This window comes from Pteropus alecto, unplaced genomic scaffold, assembly GCF_000325575.1.
Source record: "Pteropus alecto unplaced genomic scaffold, ASM32557v1 scaffold164, whole genome shotgun sequence".
NCBI classification, from domain to species: Eukaryota; Metazoa; Chordata; class Mammalia; order Chiroptera; family Pteropodidae; genus Pteropus; species Pteropus alecto.
In genome coordinates this window covers 6,677,921-6,696,687 of record NW_006439568.1, presented here as the reverse complement: position 1 = coordinate 6,696,687, position 18,767 = coordinate 6,677,921, and the positions used below count along the sequence as shown (strand labels likewise).

Sequence of the window (18,767 nt, the reverse complement as noted above, 5' to 3'; positions counted from 1 at the left end):
TTTTATCATTTGTACTCATATTTCAAGGATATAATTTGACATGTATTCAAGCTAAATGCACTAAAACATCACATGTTAGAACAAGGGTTTCACTGTAAGAAGATTTCCTATTCCTTTTATTTTCTTATCAAATTAGACTACAAAACCTTACTACGTATACAAGCTAATGACATTCATATATATTTTCTATCTATTTTCTAAGTTAGTGCTATTAATACTTTATGTTCCGGAAACCTTACTTAAATATAGATTTATATTACTAAAAGCAATTGAAAATTCAGTTCATCACACGAGCCACTTTTTATGCAGTCAATTGCCACATGTGGCCAATGGTACATATTTGACAGTGCAGACAGAATATTTCTATCATGATAGAGATTTCTAATGGACAACACTGAACTAGATATTAGTGTTTAAAATTTTTTATGTTTTAAAAGTCAAGTAAAAACTAACAATGTTAAGACTACTCAGCATTTTTTCTGGATAAACAAGTCATATCCTCTGAAAATCATCCTTTTAGCAATTTTATTCTATTAGTAGGGGTACATGGCATTTGGGTTTCATGTTCTTAAAAAATTTAGTTGTATTTACTTGAATTAACAAACTGGTATTTTTAGAATTTGCCCTATTAAAAATGCAAACATAACACTCAAATTAGGAAAAGCTAGAAAAATGTGACAATGTTATATAGTGACAGGGGAGAGAAAAAAACAGGCAGATGAACATATATGCCCCCAAAATAAATGCAGATGAAACACATAAGGACACAAACTCTTAAAGAAACTAAAATATATGACAGAGATAAAGGATATAACAAAAAGGCTGTATCAATATATTCATTTGAGTTTTAGAATTAATGACCTTCTGTGAATTATAAAAATATTGGAAATATTTAATAAAATATTAATAACTATTTAAATGTACTAATTAATGTATCTTACAAGTCATTCCAAGATTGTACTAATATTAGAAGAATGCATTATGAAACAAATTCTCTTACAGGCCACATCACCAAGTACTGATTAACAAATTATGTCTGCTGGCAGAAGACTCACTGCTCCAGACAGACACTTAGTGGAAGTAAAAGAACTGACTTCTTCCTTAACAAGCCATTTTTTTTCAAAACACAAAGTCAAAATTAACACTTAAAAAAATATTAAGATCTTTTATCGATGTAATAATTTAAATGGATTTAACTCTGAAATATTTTCTAAGCCTTCCATCAAACATTTTTAAATGCATTTCCATCTTTGTTTCTTAAAAAATAATAATTTAAAACCATTTTACTACATTTTTTAACCAATGTAACCACAAATTTAGCCAACGCCAAATTCTTAACATCAAAAAGTTGGACTATACTGCCTCCTAGTGTACAGTGAGCATGTGTAAATAAACAACAAAATTTTATATTTAAAAACATTTAAAAATATTAACACTATAATCTGTTAGAACAGCTATGGTATATATTACCAGCAGCCCTTACAACTTTTTAATACCATTATATGCAATCTACATTAATAGTCAAAATAGGATACTTCATTTGAACTATAATAGTCTAGAAACACATGTTAAGAAACAGAATGTTAGATATCAAGAAGCAATCTCTGAGTATGTTTTTGTATAACAGATGTGATAAAATGTAAAAATAAATAGTAAAGCATGGAACTTCTAAATGTCATGTCAGGCCTTATAATACAACATGCCCCCCACCTCCTAAAATTTTAGGAAGTCCTACACCAAACTAATGGTTGTATCCTGACAATAACTATTTATTTTTGTTCATCATTTTAGGAAAATAAATAAGAATGTCTTCACAGTATAACGTTTTGCTCATTTATAAATGTAATTAGGTTAACGGCTAAGATAGTTAATGATGGGTAAAATGCTCTTCATTTTATAAGTATAGTTCAAAGACTGGGTTTTAAAAAGTTAAGGAAGGAAGAATAAAATTGTTAAGTGGCAACAGGGGACTGCTTTTAGTAATATTGAAGACTGATATTTGGATTAGAAACTTTTCCCAGTATATAACTCAAATAATAAAGTAATAAATAAGCATTAGTGAAGCTAATGATATTGTTCGAAAAAATATTTTTTAAAGCATGGAACCTACTGGAGGCCAGAAACAGGAGAAAGTACTACAAGAATAAGTGCCAGGGCTAGCATTTGTCCTGAGATCACCAGCTTAGCGCAGGGCTTGTGTTTTAAAGGAATACTACTTTGGGTTCCGGTACTGAGACTCCACCAGAAACCTAGATTTCAGTGGAAAGGCAACAGCAGAGTGTAGAATGGGAAAATTTAAAAAATAAGAGTATTTCTTGATAGGAAACTGTTAACCATGAGCTTGACCTCTCAAGGCTCAATTTGAGGCCCAAAATATATCCCTTTTATAGGGATCAAAATCTAAAGTATAGCTTAAAGAGGTCTTAGAAAATCTGGAAGTCTAAAGAATAGTTTAAAGAGCCCCATGCACCTGCCAGAAGCTAAGTAAAGCTTTCCTGAAGAAAATTTTTTTTAACATAGGTCTCAAAGAATTCTCAGAGATGAAGTTCAAGGTACATGAGCTTACCAAGTATCCTTAGCAAAAAACAATATATTATAGATTCAAAAAGACCACAAATATTAGACTCGAATACAAATGCTAAGAATTATGTTTAATATCCTTAAAGAAAAATAAGAAGGAACCAAAGGATGACAAAGGAACAGAAAGATGATTAAAACTGACCAGCAAACTTGAAAGAGAAACAAATAGTACAATTTCTATATATAAAAATATAAAAATTGAAAGGAACTCAATAAAAGGGTCAATCAGATAAGACATAGGTAAAAAAATAGAGAACTAGAACATAGATCTAAAGAAATTATTATAATGAAGCACAGAGACAGGGAGACATAAAATTCGAAAGAGAGCTAATGAATCAAGCACAATAAAGTGAGACATTTGACTGTAAGTATAATTAGATTTCCAAAGGGAAAGAACAGATAAAGAAGAAAGGGAGCCAATATTAGAAGATATAGAAGCTGACAAATTTTCAAAATGGAAGACACCAATTCTCATGCAAAATAAATAACAAGATTTGAAAAGAAACATGAAATCCAAAGCCACAGATCGTAAAAGTATCTAGAAAGGAAAGGCAGAATACATACAAAGAAACAGTTAGATTGACATCTGACTTAGCAACAGTAATAACAGAAGCTCAACTCTGTTTAAATAATAGCTTCAAAAAGCTAAGAGAAAAAAGTGGTTATTCTAGAATTGCATATGTATGCAAAACTATTAGGAGTGAAGGCAAAAATAAAAATAGGTGCAGACAAAAAAGTGAGTTCACTATTAAGAGATCGTTACAGGAGTGTCGGAAGTACTTCAAGAGGGAAACAGCCCAGAAGGAAGGCTGAGTTACACGAAAGGATCGTAAGCAAAAAAATCATAAATCAGTAACTGTGTAAAACAATAACAAGAATTTGAACTGGAAGGGATTTAAAAAAATCTTGAATAGAGAAAGCATATAGATTGTGAGGGTGAGTAGGTGTTAAAAATCTTCTAAGTGCCTTGATTTAATTTGAAGGGAAGTAAATTTATTGACTAATCTTAGACTTCTGGTAAATAAAGTCCATTAATCCAAAAGAAGGTAAGAAAGAAGGGGAGGAAAACAGAAAATAAAATCTAGCTCAGTACAATTTAAAACTGTAAAATGTTATATCAGGCAAACACTATCAAAAGAAGGTTGACATAGCTATATTAACATAAAAAAAGTAGACCTCAAGTTATAAAGCACACTGGAGATAAAGAGGGTAGGTCAGTATGTACCTTGATCAATATCTTAGGAAAATTATAATTCCGAACTTAAATTTATCTGACACTAAATCTTCAAAAGATAAAAAGCAAAAACTAACAGAACTACAAGGAAAGATGAACAAATCTACAATTGAGATTTTAACATAACTCTTTCAGATAATTAATAAATCTCAAATGAGCAAAAAAAGTCAGTAAGAATATAAGATTGGAACAACGTACTTAGTATATTTGATATAATGGACATATAAATATACACACATATGTACATAACTATCTCTTGCTCTCTCTCTCTCTCCAAGGAATTTTCAGCAAACACATATTTTAGGTGATCATGCAATTGTGTCAAGAAATTTTTTAAAAAGCATCAAAATTATCTGACTAAATAAAACATACTAAATAGTAATTAAAAATACACAGAATTGAATGATAATGAAATAATCCTTATCAAAGCTTGTGTGATACAGTTAAAGAGAAGAATTTATAGCTTCAAATGCTAGCTACATTAGAAGGAAAATTGAAAAAGCAGAGTCTGAACCAGTCTTTCCACAGATGATAAATATTAAAAAATGCGATACACGTACTGCCACTGGATCCTTCTGGTGAAGTTGAGCAGCTGTTACTTGTTTAAATCCACCTGGGTAACTGTTAAAAGAAGCAAAGACATTAAAACTGAGAGTAGGCTATGGTCCAGTATTCTTGAAAAGAAAATTCTTTTATAATACAAAAACCATTTTTATTATGAAATTATACTTGTTTCTGGAAACTATGCTATCCACTAGTATCTTAAAAATTAAGTAGTGACTTATGCTATTTGAAATGCTATTCTCTTAAGTGGGTAACCACCACTATTTCATAAAAGTCCCACATCTTGAAAAATTTCTTGGGCTAACTATATTTCTATTAGAATTTAAAGTGATTCATCATTCATTCATTCATTCATTCAGTCAGGCTATTTGAAATGCTATTCTCTTAAGTGGGTACCACCACTATTTCATAAAAGTCCCACATCTTGAAAAATTTCTTGGGCTAACTATATTTCTATTAGAATTTAAAGTGATTCATCATTCATTCATTCATTCATTCATTCATTCATTCATTTACTCATTCATGATGGCGTTATTTATCATTGCTTGAATTAAGAAAGAAAAGGCAATGAGCCAAAATGTTTCATATTCCCTGCCAAATCAGGCAAAATGTCTGTATAAACTAGTGGTCCGTCAGATTTGGGGAAAATAATGGTAGACCATTTGGTTCTTAAGCCAAGTCAAACTCTCAACAGGTCATGATCCTGTTCCTTATTAACAGTTGGTAAAAGACCCCTAAGAGTTATTTTTGGTCTTAAGTAATAAAATATTTCAGTGCGTTCAGATCAAAATTATATATAAAATGGATAAAATGGAGATTTAAAAATATATGTTTATTTGGGATAGTACTGGAGGCAGATTAGTGACCTGTATACCAGAGATGCAGTTTGCCAGTGGCTACCAATATAATATGAGGCAACTAACTCACTTTACCTGTTTACATATGAGTTTACTCATCTAAGAAAAATGATAACATCTGCCCCATCTACCTCTCAAGATATTTATGAGAGTCAAATGAGAAAATGTTTGTCAAAGTGCTTAAGAAATTTTAAACAAAAATAATATACAGATGTAAGCTTTTATTACACTGAATGGATAAATAAAGCCTAAATGATTTTCAAGGAAGGAAAAAAGAAAATGTAAAATCAGTGGCCGATGCAAGGGAAGTTGAGGATTCCCTAAATGTGATTCCTTTTATCAGCTTCTTTCAAGAAGACTTGAAAAGTCTTTAAGATGATTTAAAGAACCACCTTTTAGGAATAAAATTTAAGTATACTGAAAAGTTTGCTGAGAAACTTAGGTAATTTTCAAACTGATATTCTTTCATCTGTTTCATAGAAATTCAGCTTCAGAGAAAGAAATAAGTCTCTAGACTTCAATTCTTGTATTCTTTCTTTCCATGGAAAAAAACACTCTATGATTTCTATGCTAAAGATGATCTTTCTACTTTGAACACTGAGATGGCAAATAATAAAGCATAATACCATTTACATTATATTTCAGGAGTTTGGACTTTACACTGAAAAATTTGGAGAGCTACTGTAAAATTCTGAGTAGGAGAACATCTTGAGTAATGCAACACTCAGTTGATTTTTATTGATGGAAAAGTAACTAAATTTCTTCTCCAGTACAGGATAGCCTGACTGCAGTAGAAGATATTTGTTTTGCATGTTAGCCAAGAGTTTTTCAATTCATATTAATTCAGTAAACATTTACTGATTGCCTGCTATGCTGGGTGCTGGAGATATACAGATAAATCCCATAGGATCCTGTCCTCAAGAATAATGACTAAATTCTGTTGCGACATCTAATGGGAAGCTATATCCCTAAATTATGCCAGTATATTTAGACGACTAAAGAGTTAGACTTCAAAGTTCAAAGTGCACACATACCCATCTCACTCAACCTCTAAAACCATTAGAAGTGAATGTTTATAAAATATCTGGACAAGAAAGAATTCCTTGAGACTAGAAAACACAGAAGGAATTACAAAGGAAAAGAGAGATTACATAAAAGTTAATTATATAAAAATTAAATAACCATAAAGCAAAAACACATCATAAAGAAAATTTGTAAAAAGTAAAAAATATGATAGTGGATTAATATTCTTAATAGGTAAAATGTTCAGAGAAAGTGATCAGGAAAGCATTGAAAGCTCATTATTATGCAAATGTAAATAATTGCATGCCCATCGAAGTTGCAGAGCTTTATTATTAAACAATTTTTAATGATAATACTGTGTACAGTTTTGTAATAATAGACATTCCTATGTACAACTATTGCAATAGTAAACTGGTGTTTGGAAATATCAAAGGCCTAAAAATGATCATCCCTTTGATTCTCAATTTCATTAAATTTCTAGAATTTTAAATAACTATATACTGAAAAGCTTAATGGGTAAAGATATTTTCCACTTCTTTATAAAAGTCAAAATTTTAATTTCAAAAAAAGAGCAATGATTAAGTAGGGTAAATCATATTAGATACTAGTGCCTAATGACTAAAAATAATACTGATAAAAGGGCTCTCTGAGAATTTTACATTAAGTGAAAAAGAATATTAACATAGATATTAAAATGTTGGGTCAAAGGATGAAGGGTAATTTTTAGTTCCTTCTTTAAACTTCTCTGTATTTTCTAGTACTAGCATGTATTAAAACTTTTACAATTAGAAAGTTAAATTTTGAACACATAATTGCAATAAAGTATTAGGAGCATATTAAAAGTAGTATGTCCAAAATATAAGTCAAGAGTCAACAGAAACAGAGAAACAAAAAAGTGGTTGGCTCTATGGGGGATGAGGAAATAGGGAAGGCATCAGAGGATGTGACATCTGAGCCAGGTTTAATGGATAAGGAGGGTTCTTAAGAAACATTCTTGTCAAGGAGAACAACACATGCAAAGGCAGAGAGGTAAGAAACAGCAATATGTCGGCTAAAATGAAAGATTATGAAGCAGTAGTGGTAATTCGATGCCATTAACTTGCAAAGACATTTGAAATTTCACAGGTGAGAGAGCACTACTGACCAGGGACACTACCGGGAGGATACATTACACTAGCAGTTCGCTATCAGCTGTGCTATTATATTCCTTCATTTGCAGTAATACTACAGATATTATTGTTATACGAATTACCTAGCATTTTGTGTCAATACTTCCCTTTATGGTTTGATCACATTATGTTATCCTGACTTTTCATATTTCTTTCCTAATTACCTGTAAATTTTATAGAATTTGGTTTATATGTAGAGATATGCCAATAGCAGAAAGTACTAAAGATGGATGTGAATTTATTTTTGTTAAGTTAAATAAAGATTTCATAAATGTGTTGAAGGGGAGGAATAGGCAAAGGCCGGCTAAAGGAAGCAAACAAGTTATTCCAGGCATTTAAGACCTACCTGGGCAAGAGATGAAAAGAAAAAGATGAGAACATCAAAGTCTGCTTGTCTAAGACAAAGGTGCAATTGGAAAGAAAAGAATAATTTTGATCAAGAATGAAAGATCGACTAGTCTAACCATATCTTACATAACAGTGTAGAAGGTAAGCTTAATTAAATTTGTACATGACCTGAAGATGAGGGGTTAACTAACATTATATGACTGAATCGAGATCTCGAAAGATCTTAAAAACCTGGAGATAAAATTTGACATGGAGTAAACCTAAGGTATTGTAGTTGGATTAAAATGAAACTAAAACACACAGGAAGGAGGAAACATGGTTGAACAGCAGCATGTTTGAAAAAGACTTAAAAGAGTTTTAGCTGAGAGTGAACTCAGCGTGTCCCATAGTAATATGGCCCTGAAAAGTTCTATGGCAATAGAACACCGCATAACAGAGATGGAGAAGTCACATTGTATTTGGAGACCATCAGAGCACAACCAGGCAGGCGTATTTCGTTAAGAAGCAATGACTGTATCTAGAGAAGAGTAAACAAGAAATGATGGAGATATTTAAAGTGAAGTTATATAAAGAACTCTGAAGGAACTAGAGATGTTTAGCCTAAGGAAAAGACAAATCAGTGAGCCCTTACTGATCACTGTCTCAAAATTATCTGAAGAATGTCATGTGGAAGACATAATTATTTTTGTCCCAAAGAGAAAAAATAAGACCAATATGAAAGCTAGAGAAAAACAGATTACAACTCAATAGCATAAAGATCTTTGTAAAAGTTGGACCATTTCCAAGGTGGAATAAATGGGCTGCCTTATGAACTGTGAGACCGGAACAGGTCAAACACAAGCCGAGAGACCTACAGTTTGAAAGGTATGTTGTGGAGATTTTAGGTTATCTTCCAAATTCGGGGTTTCACTCACCACTCCTTAAACATCTCAAGTACTTTCAGATGTTCAGGATGGTCCTGGAAACAGCAGTAAGATGAATTGCAAGAAGCAGAAAGAAAGAAGACTGATTAAAAAATGAGAATAATCTTGATCAGAGAGGTTTATGTGAAAAGTCTCCAGAAAAAACAGATCAAAGGATGAAGGGTCAGTTAATAACTAGTATTTGGTACAGGTTTGTGTTTTCCTGACCGAGTAAATTACAAATGTAGCATGAGTAAAATTAGTATTTTCTTAAATGCTAAATTTTGAAAATACATTTTTCTTTTAAATAAGATCAATACTATTATTAAAGTAATACATTTCAACTGCCTGTCTTTCTTGATAACGACGCTGTCTTACCCAGTGTGTGAGGAGTATACTTTTTGTTCCCATTTGTTTCCAGAAAATGCGATGTGCCTTGTATTCATTATGACAACATGATCGCCACAGTTACCTAGGTTTAAAAAGAAAAAAGAAAAATAATCACGACTTTTAAGACAAAAGTGGCCTTGGTTATTTATAATGCTTATCAAAGTCTTAGTAACACATTAAAAATATAAAGCAAGCAATATCGAAATCCTTGAATAGATTTCTGTTACTGCTTTACATAAAGTCTAAGTATAGAAAGAATTGGCTAGCCGTTTGGAAAATTTTGACACTGTAAGGTAAAAGAGAATTTAATAAAGATGCCAGTACCAACAATACATCTTTAAAGGCAAACTACTATTCTTTCTATCATATTTTCCCCTTAATAATTATACTTTACTAAAAATGTTTATGTTAAGTACTTCTAAATATCTAGTAGAAATTTTTCCTTAAAGGCAGAAGAGAAAATGAAAACAATATGCATATAGATATAAAAAAGTATGTTTTGCCAGTAGGTAAATTGAAAACAAATGTAAAACGTCACAATTTATTCTTCTCACATTTAGAGAACAATAGAGCAGTATGACCTTACGCTAACTACCAACCCAAGGTTTCTTCCAACTACATATGACTAGTAAAATTTAAACTTTCATTCTCAACTATGACTACATACATATTTGACAGGATGGGGTGACCTGAAAATTAAAATAGATGTACTGAATTAACTTTCCAGTGAAAAGTACCCCTGAGATCGGCTATTTGTCAAAAAAAAAATTAAAAAAAAAAAAAAGCCCTTGAAAGTCAAGTTTTCAAATGACAAAATCAATCAGAAACGTTTCTTAAATGCCTATTCTACTAACAGAAAAACAAACTTCATGATTCTAGAAGCTTATTTAAGAAAGAACACCACTGAAATAGCATGTACACAGTCTATGAAAACTAAAGATTACATTATATGATTCTATACAGAGCTTTGAATTTGAATGGCAGAATTTTCGGAGAGAAGTTCATAGTCTATATCTGACAAAGGTAAAGGAAAGAGGATAAAGCAGGTGGGTTTTCTTCACTAGAATGAAAGGGAATCCAGAGAGGTGAAGGAAAGACGCAGGAAGCTAGCTGTTAAATGTGCCAAAAAAATATTTTGACAGTACTTGGTGAATTAAGTGGCTAAATTTCCTAAAGGTGACACATGGTGGGCTACTAAGGCAGTTGGGTAGATGAACCAGAAGAACCACAAAAGAGGGTGAGAAGCTACCTATCTAGTCTCACACATATGCTGAAATTACCTTAGCTTTCACACAGGCATTTACAGTAGAATAAGCTAAGGCCCATTAAGATTAAGGGATTTGTCAAAAGCTCACACACCAAGTTACTTAACACTCTGTTCAGGCTCTATCCATGACACCTATTTAGAGGGCAATGGAATCTTTAACTTTCCATTAAAGCTGAATTTATTTGTAAAATTAAGATTGCAAAATTAAAATGATACAATAATTAACATCTGAAATAGACTGGCATTTAACTGAATAGTAAGAGAGGAAAATGTGCTAGCTAGGTAGTGTTAACAGCATCATCAACTTTCTGCTTTTTAACAAGTCCTTAAAAGATTTAAATAAATGATATAAAACAGAAAACCCATGATTAAATTAGATCTAATCTTTGTTTAATTATTTGGTATGTTAGTATTCATAACATTAACCTTTAAGAACTGTGTGCAACTTTGATTTCATTCCATGTAGAGTAGGAGCATTTTAAGATAATCTAGTAATAACTTTAGATAATGCTAAAGAAAGGCTTCTCTCTGCTTTTAAATGCTCAGATAGCCCTCGACTAATTAATCTGTGGGTAGTGAAGAGTGGTGGCCTCATGAAGAATAAGTCATAATCCAAAATTCACCATGTGCCCTTTCTTTTTATTTATCAGTAGAAAAGAATCATGTTCAAAAAGCTCCCAAATCCCAAATTCAGGAGGATACCTCCAATTTGAGAGAGGAGGGAATTCTGTTTCTAGTTCCACATAATTTCCACCTTGACTCAGACCTTTTCCACAAATAACCTTATAATGGAAAGTTGGTTTTCCACAACACTTCACAAAGTCCAGTGGCCCTATAAAATAGTTCAAATATCATATATGTTATGTTCAGATACATTACTGGTTAACTTTTATAGCCAATCCTGTATGTATGATCATCATTTATAATATTATTTTTGTGGGAAATTAATGTCAATTTTCAAATAAACATGTTTACAGTGATTATGAGCAAATAATATATGCTTAATAAATGCTGATTAAACCAACAAATGTTAGAAATAAACTTAAGACATAACATTTGTAAATTAAAAACTGCTTGCAATATAAGTTTTGATTTTAGTGACATCTTGTGGACATGAAAGGTTTTGCTGCTACAAGTAATATACAGTAGGAGACAAAAACACAATTCAGTCTTTAGAAAGTAAATTTCTTATTTTATAGAAAAAACTATTCATTCCTAGAAAAGGATGACCTGACAGGCAGCCAGAAAAGCTCACCTGGTGTTCTAGCAGAATGTTTATTCATTAGTTTTTAGGGGATACTTCTGTAATAATGACTTGCTGTAAGGAAGTAGAATTTTAATTCACAGGAGAGATAAGTGCTATACTGTAAGAAGGAAATTAGGTGACTACTACTAATTCTATTTTTCTCCAAATTTTGTATCATTTGAATTTCTAGAAAGACAACCTAAGAAATCTTATTACCTTACTGATTTCCTTGCTAAGGGAAAAGCAGGAAAACACAGGTAAGTGGTTAAGAATCAGCATATTGAAGTGGAATGAGCTATTTCCTATAGAGGAAACAAGTGCCTGGGCTCTAGTCCCAATTCTACTATCATAAGGCTAAGTGACAGAGAGAAAGTTGTTTTATTCTTCTGATTTTAATTTTCTCACCTATCAATGAGGCAGTTAAAAACATATCTAAAGTCCTAAGGAATTAAACAAGTCTATGAATTGGTAATTCTATTACTATGGCATTCTCCTGGTCCGCAAAGAAACCAAAAAGGATATTTTTAAAGATATAATTAGTCAAGCATAAGTCTGCTGATTCACTATTTTACTTTCAAAGTACAGTTAATCCTCACTATTCATGGATTTCATATTGCAAATTAGTTTATTCCATATTGCAAATTTATCTGTAATCCCCAAATCAATGGGATTACAATTGCTTTCTCAGTAGTTCATGGACATGCATCGAACAGCAAAAACTTTGAGTAGCTGAATGCACACATTTGCAGCTGAGGCTGGATAAAGTGATGCTCTGCCTTCTGTTTTCAGCTCTGGTGCTATAAACAAATGTCCTTTTCTGGTCTATTTAGTGCCATGTTTTTTGGCATTTTTATGATTTTAATTAGTGACTTTACTGTTTAAAATATCCCCCAAGCCTGATTCTGAAGCACTGTGTACTGTTCCTAAGTGCAAGAAGGCTGAAGCGTGTCTTGCAGAGAAAATGTGTTAGATAAGCTTTGTTGAGGCCTGAGTTATAACAATGTTGGCCGTGAGTTCAACGTTAAAGAATCAACACATACACTGAATAAGGCATCTTTAAACAGAAACACGCACAAAACAAGGATATATATTGACTGGTGGATGAAAATGTTGTGATCAGAGGCTCAAAGGAACCTAATTCTGTATTTCCTCTAATTCTGTAGTTCCGTGTTTACTAATTCAGTATTCACAGTGACTTTAAAGAAAATAACTTCAGTGAATAATGAGAACTGACTGTGCTCATAAAACATGTGTTTAAAAGTGTCATTCCACAAAACATTCCTTATGAGCATCTATTATGGGCCAGACAAGGTACTAAGTGCTTGAAAAACAAAGAATAACATGAAAAATCCTTAGATTCATATTCTATGCCTAGAGATTTTTTCACAGGGTGTGGGCTTATTTTGATACCTTATTGAAATTTTCATTAAGTGAAGAGAAAAGATTAGAGCTCACAACTGGCATCTGTGGATGCATGCATTCATTCAAAAGCATTTCCTGCATTCCAACTATGTGTCAAGTACTAGGGATACAGCTGTGAAAAAATCAGGCAAAGGTCCTGTCCTCGTGAAGGCAGATGAACAACAAACATTTACATAACATATCAGGTGATAAGTGAATCCTAATTTATCAAAAAGGCAAGGGAAAGATATAGAGAAAGGGCAAGCAGTGGAGGAAGTCAGCGAAGGCCTCCCTCAGAATACAAATGACTGAGCAGAAATCTGAAAGATGTGAAGGAGTCAGCCATGGAGATGTCTAGGGAAGAGCACCTAGGCAGAAGGAACAAAATGTGAAAAGGTCCTGAGGAAAAATGTGCCTGGTGGGCAAGTTAAAGGAACAGCAACAGGCCTAAGTGCATTACTTAAGATAGGAAATAAATTCGGCGAAGTAATAGGGACATCATGCAGGTGTTTGTAGGGTACTGACAGAACTTCGGCTTTTACTCTGATCTTCCTTTGGAAAAGATAACTGTAGCCGATCTGTGGAGAAAATACCCTATTGGGGCAACTGTAGAAGCAGGGAGATCACTGAGGAGACTTTTGGAATAATCCAGGATAGAGAGCGCAGTGGTTTAAAACTAGGGTAGAAGAGAGATAATAAGAGATGGCCAGACTTCAGATATACATAGTTTTTCACATACATTTATACATATGGAATTGAACAAGGAGAGTCACAGATGAAGCAAAGGCTTCTAATCAGAGCAACTAAAAGAATAAAGATGCTATTAATTGAGATGGGGAAAACTGGGAGGAACAGGTTGGTTTGGGTGGGGAAAATGAGGAAGTAAGACATCTCCAGATAGACTTGTACTGGAGACAGTACAAGACACACATGAAGATTTGCAGAGTAGAAATTTGGTTATGTGAGTATGGAATACAGGGGAAGGGTCAAACTGGAGATAAAAATTTGGGAGGCATTAGCATATAGATGATATTTAGAGACATGAGACTGAATTGCGATCACCTAAAAAATGTGAGGAGGTCCAAGGACCGGACTCTGGAGCACTCTTGATTTTTCGTGAGAGAAAAATCACCGATGACGGGGAGTTACAAAGCTGAAGTGAACAAACGAGACTGAGAAAGAGGAATTAGCAAGAGAGGATGAAATGGGAAGAATGGCATTCGGGAAAATGAGAGAAGAATGTTTTAAGAAGAAAGTTTTCTACATGACAATTAGCCTGGACTCCTCAAAAGGTTAATAATAATACCACCACCAAAATAAGATGATTATTCTAGATGAAAAGAGACTAAAGAAACATAAAAACTAAAGGTGATACATAAATCTCAGTTGGATCCTAGTTCAAAAAAGTAATAGCTATAAAAAACATTCTTGTGGCTACTAGGGAAATCTGAAAATGCACTGGACATTAAACTAGATAATTAAATTTACTATTTATTTTCTTAGGTGTGATAATGGCAATTTGGTTACATAGGAGACTATCTTTATTCGTAGGAGACATGCTAAAATATTTGTGGGGGGAGATATAATGACATTTGCAACTTATTTTCGAATGATTGAGTAAAATTATGATAAAATGTTTTCTAGGTGGAGGGTATAAAGAAATGATAAAATGTAATCTAGGTGGAGGGTATAAAGAAATTCTCTAGATTATTCATTAAGCTTTTCTGAAAATGTGAAAACTTTCAGAATATGTGAAAATGTGAAAACTTTCATAATAAAAGTTAGAAAAAGGTAAAAGACAAAGAACCCAGTAAAAAAAAATGGGCAAAAGACATGAATAGACATTTCACAGAAGAGGAAATGATAAAAGGCCAATAAACAAATGAAGAGATAGCTCTGCTTGTTATCAGGAAAATGCAAAATAAAACCAAAAGAGAACATTTCACATCTACCACAGTAGACAAAACTAAAAAGAATTAAAATCCAAGTGTTACTGACGACGAGGAGTGACGGGAACTCTTACATGCCGCAGGCAGGAGAGGATATCAGGGTAAACACTAGCTTCCCACACATCTCTGAGCCCAGTAATTCCAGGCTTATTGAGACACCTTGGAAAAGCTCTTCCACATGCACACAGGGGAAAAAGATACAAGAATATTAACAGCAATGTTGTTTGTAATAGCAAGAAAGTTGGAATCAACTCAGATGCTGACTATAGAGGTATTCATTTCACTATCATAATTATGATTGTTAATTTTCTTTAAAATTATACCGATAGTTATAAATACAGATCAATCGATTGCTCTATCTATCTATCTCTTTGTATATTTCATGTCTTTGTATGTTTCAAAATAAAAAAGTTAGAACTGATCAACTGCAAAAAATGTTGACAGGTCAAGCAAGATGAAGAGTAAGAACTGACACCTGGATCTGGCAAGGTGGACATTGTGCCTAGGTTAAATGAAGTCGATCAAAACTACCTATAATAAGCAGAAATCTTTTAGTATAAAAACAACTTTTTTGTTTTGTTTTGGAAAAAGGATACAGAAAATCAAATCTATTAATTTAAAACAGTGAAAAGTGAACTTTCCTGGAGAAAAGGGTTTTTAGGGAGAGAAGGCAAGCTTATTTGCTCATTTTCAAATTCATCTATTCAAATGTACATTGGCATGTGAAGAAACACGTATAGGAGAGGACATTTATAGTCCAAATCGGGATATTTCTAAGTGTGAATGGAGGAGCAACTGATAAATTTGCTGGGGTGAGGGTGGAAAATGGGGTTTTCTTAGCCAAACTGGTCTGTATGATTTCCCTAAGAATAAGCTAAATTCATTTTAGTGCCCTATAGGTTTTTTGCAAGAATGGAATAAGGGATTCTCAGGAAAAAAAGAGGTCCTTAAAAGCAACCCAGTCAAACTTCTTTGAGATTCTATTCTGGCATGTAAATTGTGGTTACTAATGACATGTCTAAAACTATACTCACTCAGTTGATGGTACACAGGTTTATGCAGTCCTTGAAGTTTAACTGATGCCATAGCAGCAAGTTTGCCAGGGGGCTGCATTTTCCCATCTAAGAGATACCAGACTCGAGCAAAGGTGGCCCATTGCTTGAAAATGCAGAAGAGGAAACAAAGAAAATTCTAATTAAAATGGAAATAATTGACTTATTATGTACTATCACATGTATTTTACAGTTAATGTCAATAATTTGAAAACAATCTTATCACTAAACAATGTTTTTGTTTTTCTTGATTTCTGGAAAAAGGGAGATCTTTTCTCATTATTCTGCAAAGATTAACATGGTAATTTTTCCTTCCTGCTTTTCTATCAGCAATATGGGTCATGCTTTATTAAAAACATTCTAATTATTTCCCTTTACATTATAACTTATATTCCTTTGTATCACAAATAATGGAATCTAGAGAGGTAATGAGAAGTATTTATAAGTTGTTTATGAAAGTCTTCAAAAATATTTTGAGATTAGTAGATACATTATTGAAGGATGAATGGCCAATTAGGAACTGAAGATCATTCAGTAGTTTAATTCTAAGGGAGAGTTAAATAGCAGAATGTAGCTGGGAAAGTATAGATGGATGATGTTAAATAAATTTTTAAAAACTGCCTTAAACAGATAATCTTTAGGCTCCTCAGGCATAGACCACTGTTTTTTTAGTGCCTATCAGTGCCTTCAAACTCTAAGAAACTTACAGCTCAGAAAGATCTTGACCAGATGCTTTTTCTATGCATATACACAAGCAGCTAAACAATGCTGGAAAAAATACAACTAGGTTATCTGGTTTTATTTTAAATTTAATGATCATAAACATCAAATAAGCCTATAAAACTGTTTACCAATTGTTTTTTTTCCCTGTCCTCATTTTTCTAATATCTAGTTCCTCTCGTATTTCTTTTGTCAGCTTTATTGCTATTTTATATATATTTGATGCCATTGTAAATTGTATTTTTAAATTAAATTTCTAATTGTTGCTAATTTATAGAAATAAACTTCATTTTTGTATATTGGTCTTGTATCTTGCAACCTTACTAAACTTATCAGTTCTAGTAGCTTCTTGTGGATTCTGATTTTTTACAGATGATCATGTCTTTTGCAAATAAAGACAGCTTTTAACCCATACCTTTTCCCTACCACTCTGAGCTTATCAACTAACAAAAAAAGATTCAAACAGTGGGAACTCTACAGGACAATCTTGTTTCTTCAAAAAATTTCAAGGAAAAAAGGAATAGGAACCTATTTATTAAAAGAGACTTAAAAAACATACAACTTATTGCATTTTGGATCCTAATCCAAAGGAACAAACTGTAAAAATATTATGAATTTATGTAATGTATAGGATATATACATGAGAAATTGAAAATTTGAACATATACTGGATATTCTATATTAAGGATTTGCAGTTAATTTTTTATTTAGCTGTGATAAATAGTATTGGGATTGTAATTTTTTAAAACCCTTATCTTGTAGAGAACATACTGAAATTTTTACTGATGAGATAATGAGTCTGAGATTTACCCCTTAAGGAAGGGAAAGAAGTGAATGGGGGTACAGACAAAATGATACTGGCTTTGAGTTTTGTAAAACGGGGTGATAGTTACTGTTATGACTGTAATTCTCCATAATAAAGTTCTAATTCTCCTGCCTTTTGTCCTCAGACACTCATCACCATCACTCTACTGCCTGCCAAAATTACCACTGCCTTCATGTTACTAAATCCATTGGTCAATTCTAAAAGCTCCACACAGCTGATCATTCCCTCTCCTGGGTATTCTTTCTTCACTTGATTTCCAGGACACTACCCTGTGTTAGTTTTTTTCCCTACCTTGCTGATCCTCCCTTTTGCCTCTGAAATGTTGAAATGTCCCAGAACTCAGTTCTTGGTTCTCCTCTTTTCTATACCACTTCCCCAAACACTTCATCCAGACCCATACCTTTAAATGGCATTTGTATGCTATGACTCCCAAATTTACATCTCTAGCCTGGATCTCCTTCCTGAACTCTACACTTATATCCAATTGCCCTCTTAACATCTGTACTACAGTGCTTCTTAAACTGCATAGGTAGTTAAAGACTAGTTAATTCCCCAATCCACTGCAGACCAACACTTTTATTTAAAAAAAAAACAAAAAACAAAACTTAGATTAAACAAATTAAAATTCAGCCACAATGCCAAATTGTTATAAAGGTTTTTAAAGGTTAAAATTTCTAATTTCTGTATTTACCTGATCAGGGAAAGGTAAACAGTCTAAGGAAGGTATCACACTTGGAGTGGGACTGGGCTAAGAGGAATCTTAAACCTACATATACAAAACTGAACTCTTGCTCTTCCATCTGAATCCTGCTTCAATCTCAGCCATTCCCATCTCAGCTGAAACAAAAACCTTGGAGTAATCCTTGTTTCTTCTTTTGCTATGGTCCCGCATGCAAACTTTGAGAAAATCCTATCGGCTCCACCTTTAAATAGAACCTGATCACTTTTCAACACTACAATGTTACCACCCTGTTTGTGCCATCATGGCTAGCCTGGATCACTGCAATAAGGATTCTTTGCTTCTATCCACCACCAAGCACCATTTCTAAAGCCTATTTAAATTCAGCAGCCACAATGCTCTCTTTACTATCTAAAAGAGATCATGATGCTCCTTGGTTCAAAAACCTCCAATAGGTCCCCAGTTAACTTAGTAAAAATCGAATTCTTACAATTCTACAATGATCTATGTGATCTATTTTATTACCTCTCCGACCTTCTCTCCTAATACTCTTTCGGGGG

At 32.9% G+C, this 18,767-nt stretch overlaps 1 protein-coding gene across 3 annotated transcripts in view; it reads right to left on the bottom strand.

The window, feature by feature from the left end:
* MRPL13 (mitochondrial ribosomal protein L13) overlaps positions 1-18,767 on the bottom strand; it is a 34,308-nt gene that overhangs the window by 15,140 nt on the left and 401 nt on the right. For 2 of the 3 annotated variants that reach the window (XM_006916586.3, XM_006916587.3), the window contains exons 2-4: positions 15,965-16,088; positions 9,056-9,149; positions 4,375-4,435 (exon numbers count right to left, since the gene is read on the bottom strand). In XM_006916586.3, coding sequence (XP_006916648.1) covers positions 4,375-4,435; positions 9,056-9,149; positions 15,965-16,088 — 279 coding nt within the window. The remainder of the gene's footprint in view (positions 1-4,374; positions 4,436-9,055; positions 9,150-15,964; positions 16,089-18,767) is intronic. The other variant, XM_025050097.1, reaches the window with a different exon arrangement.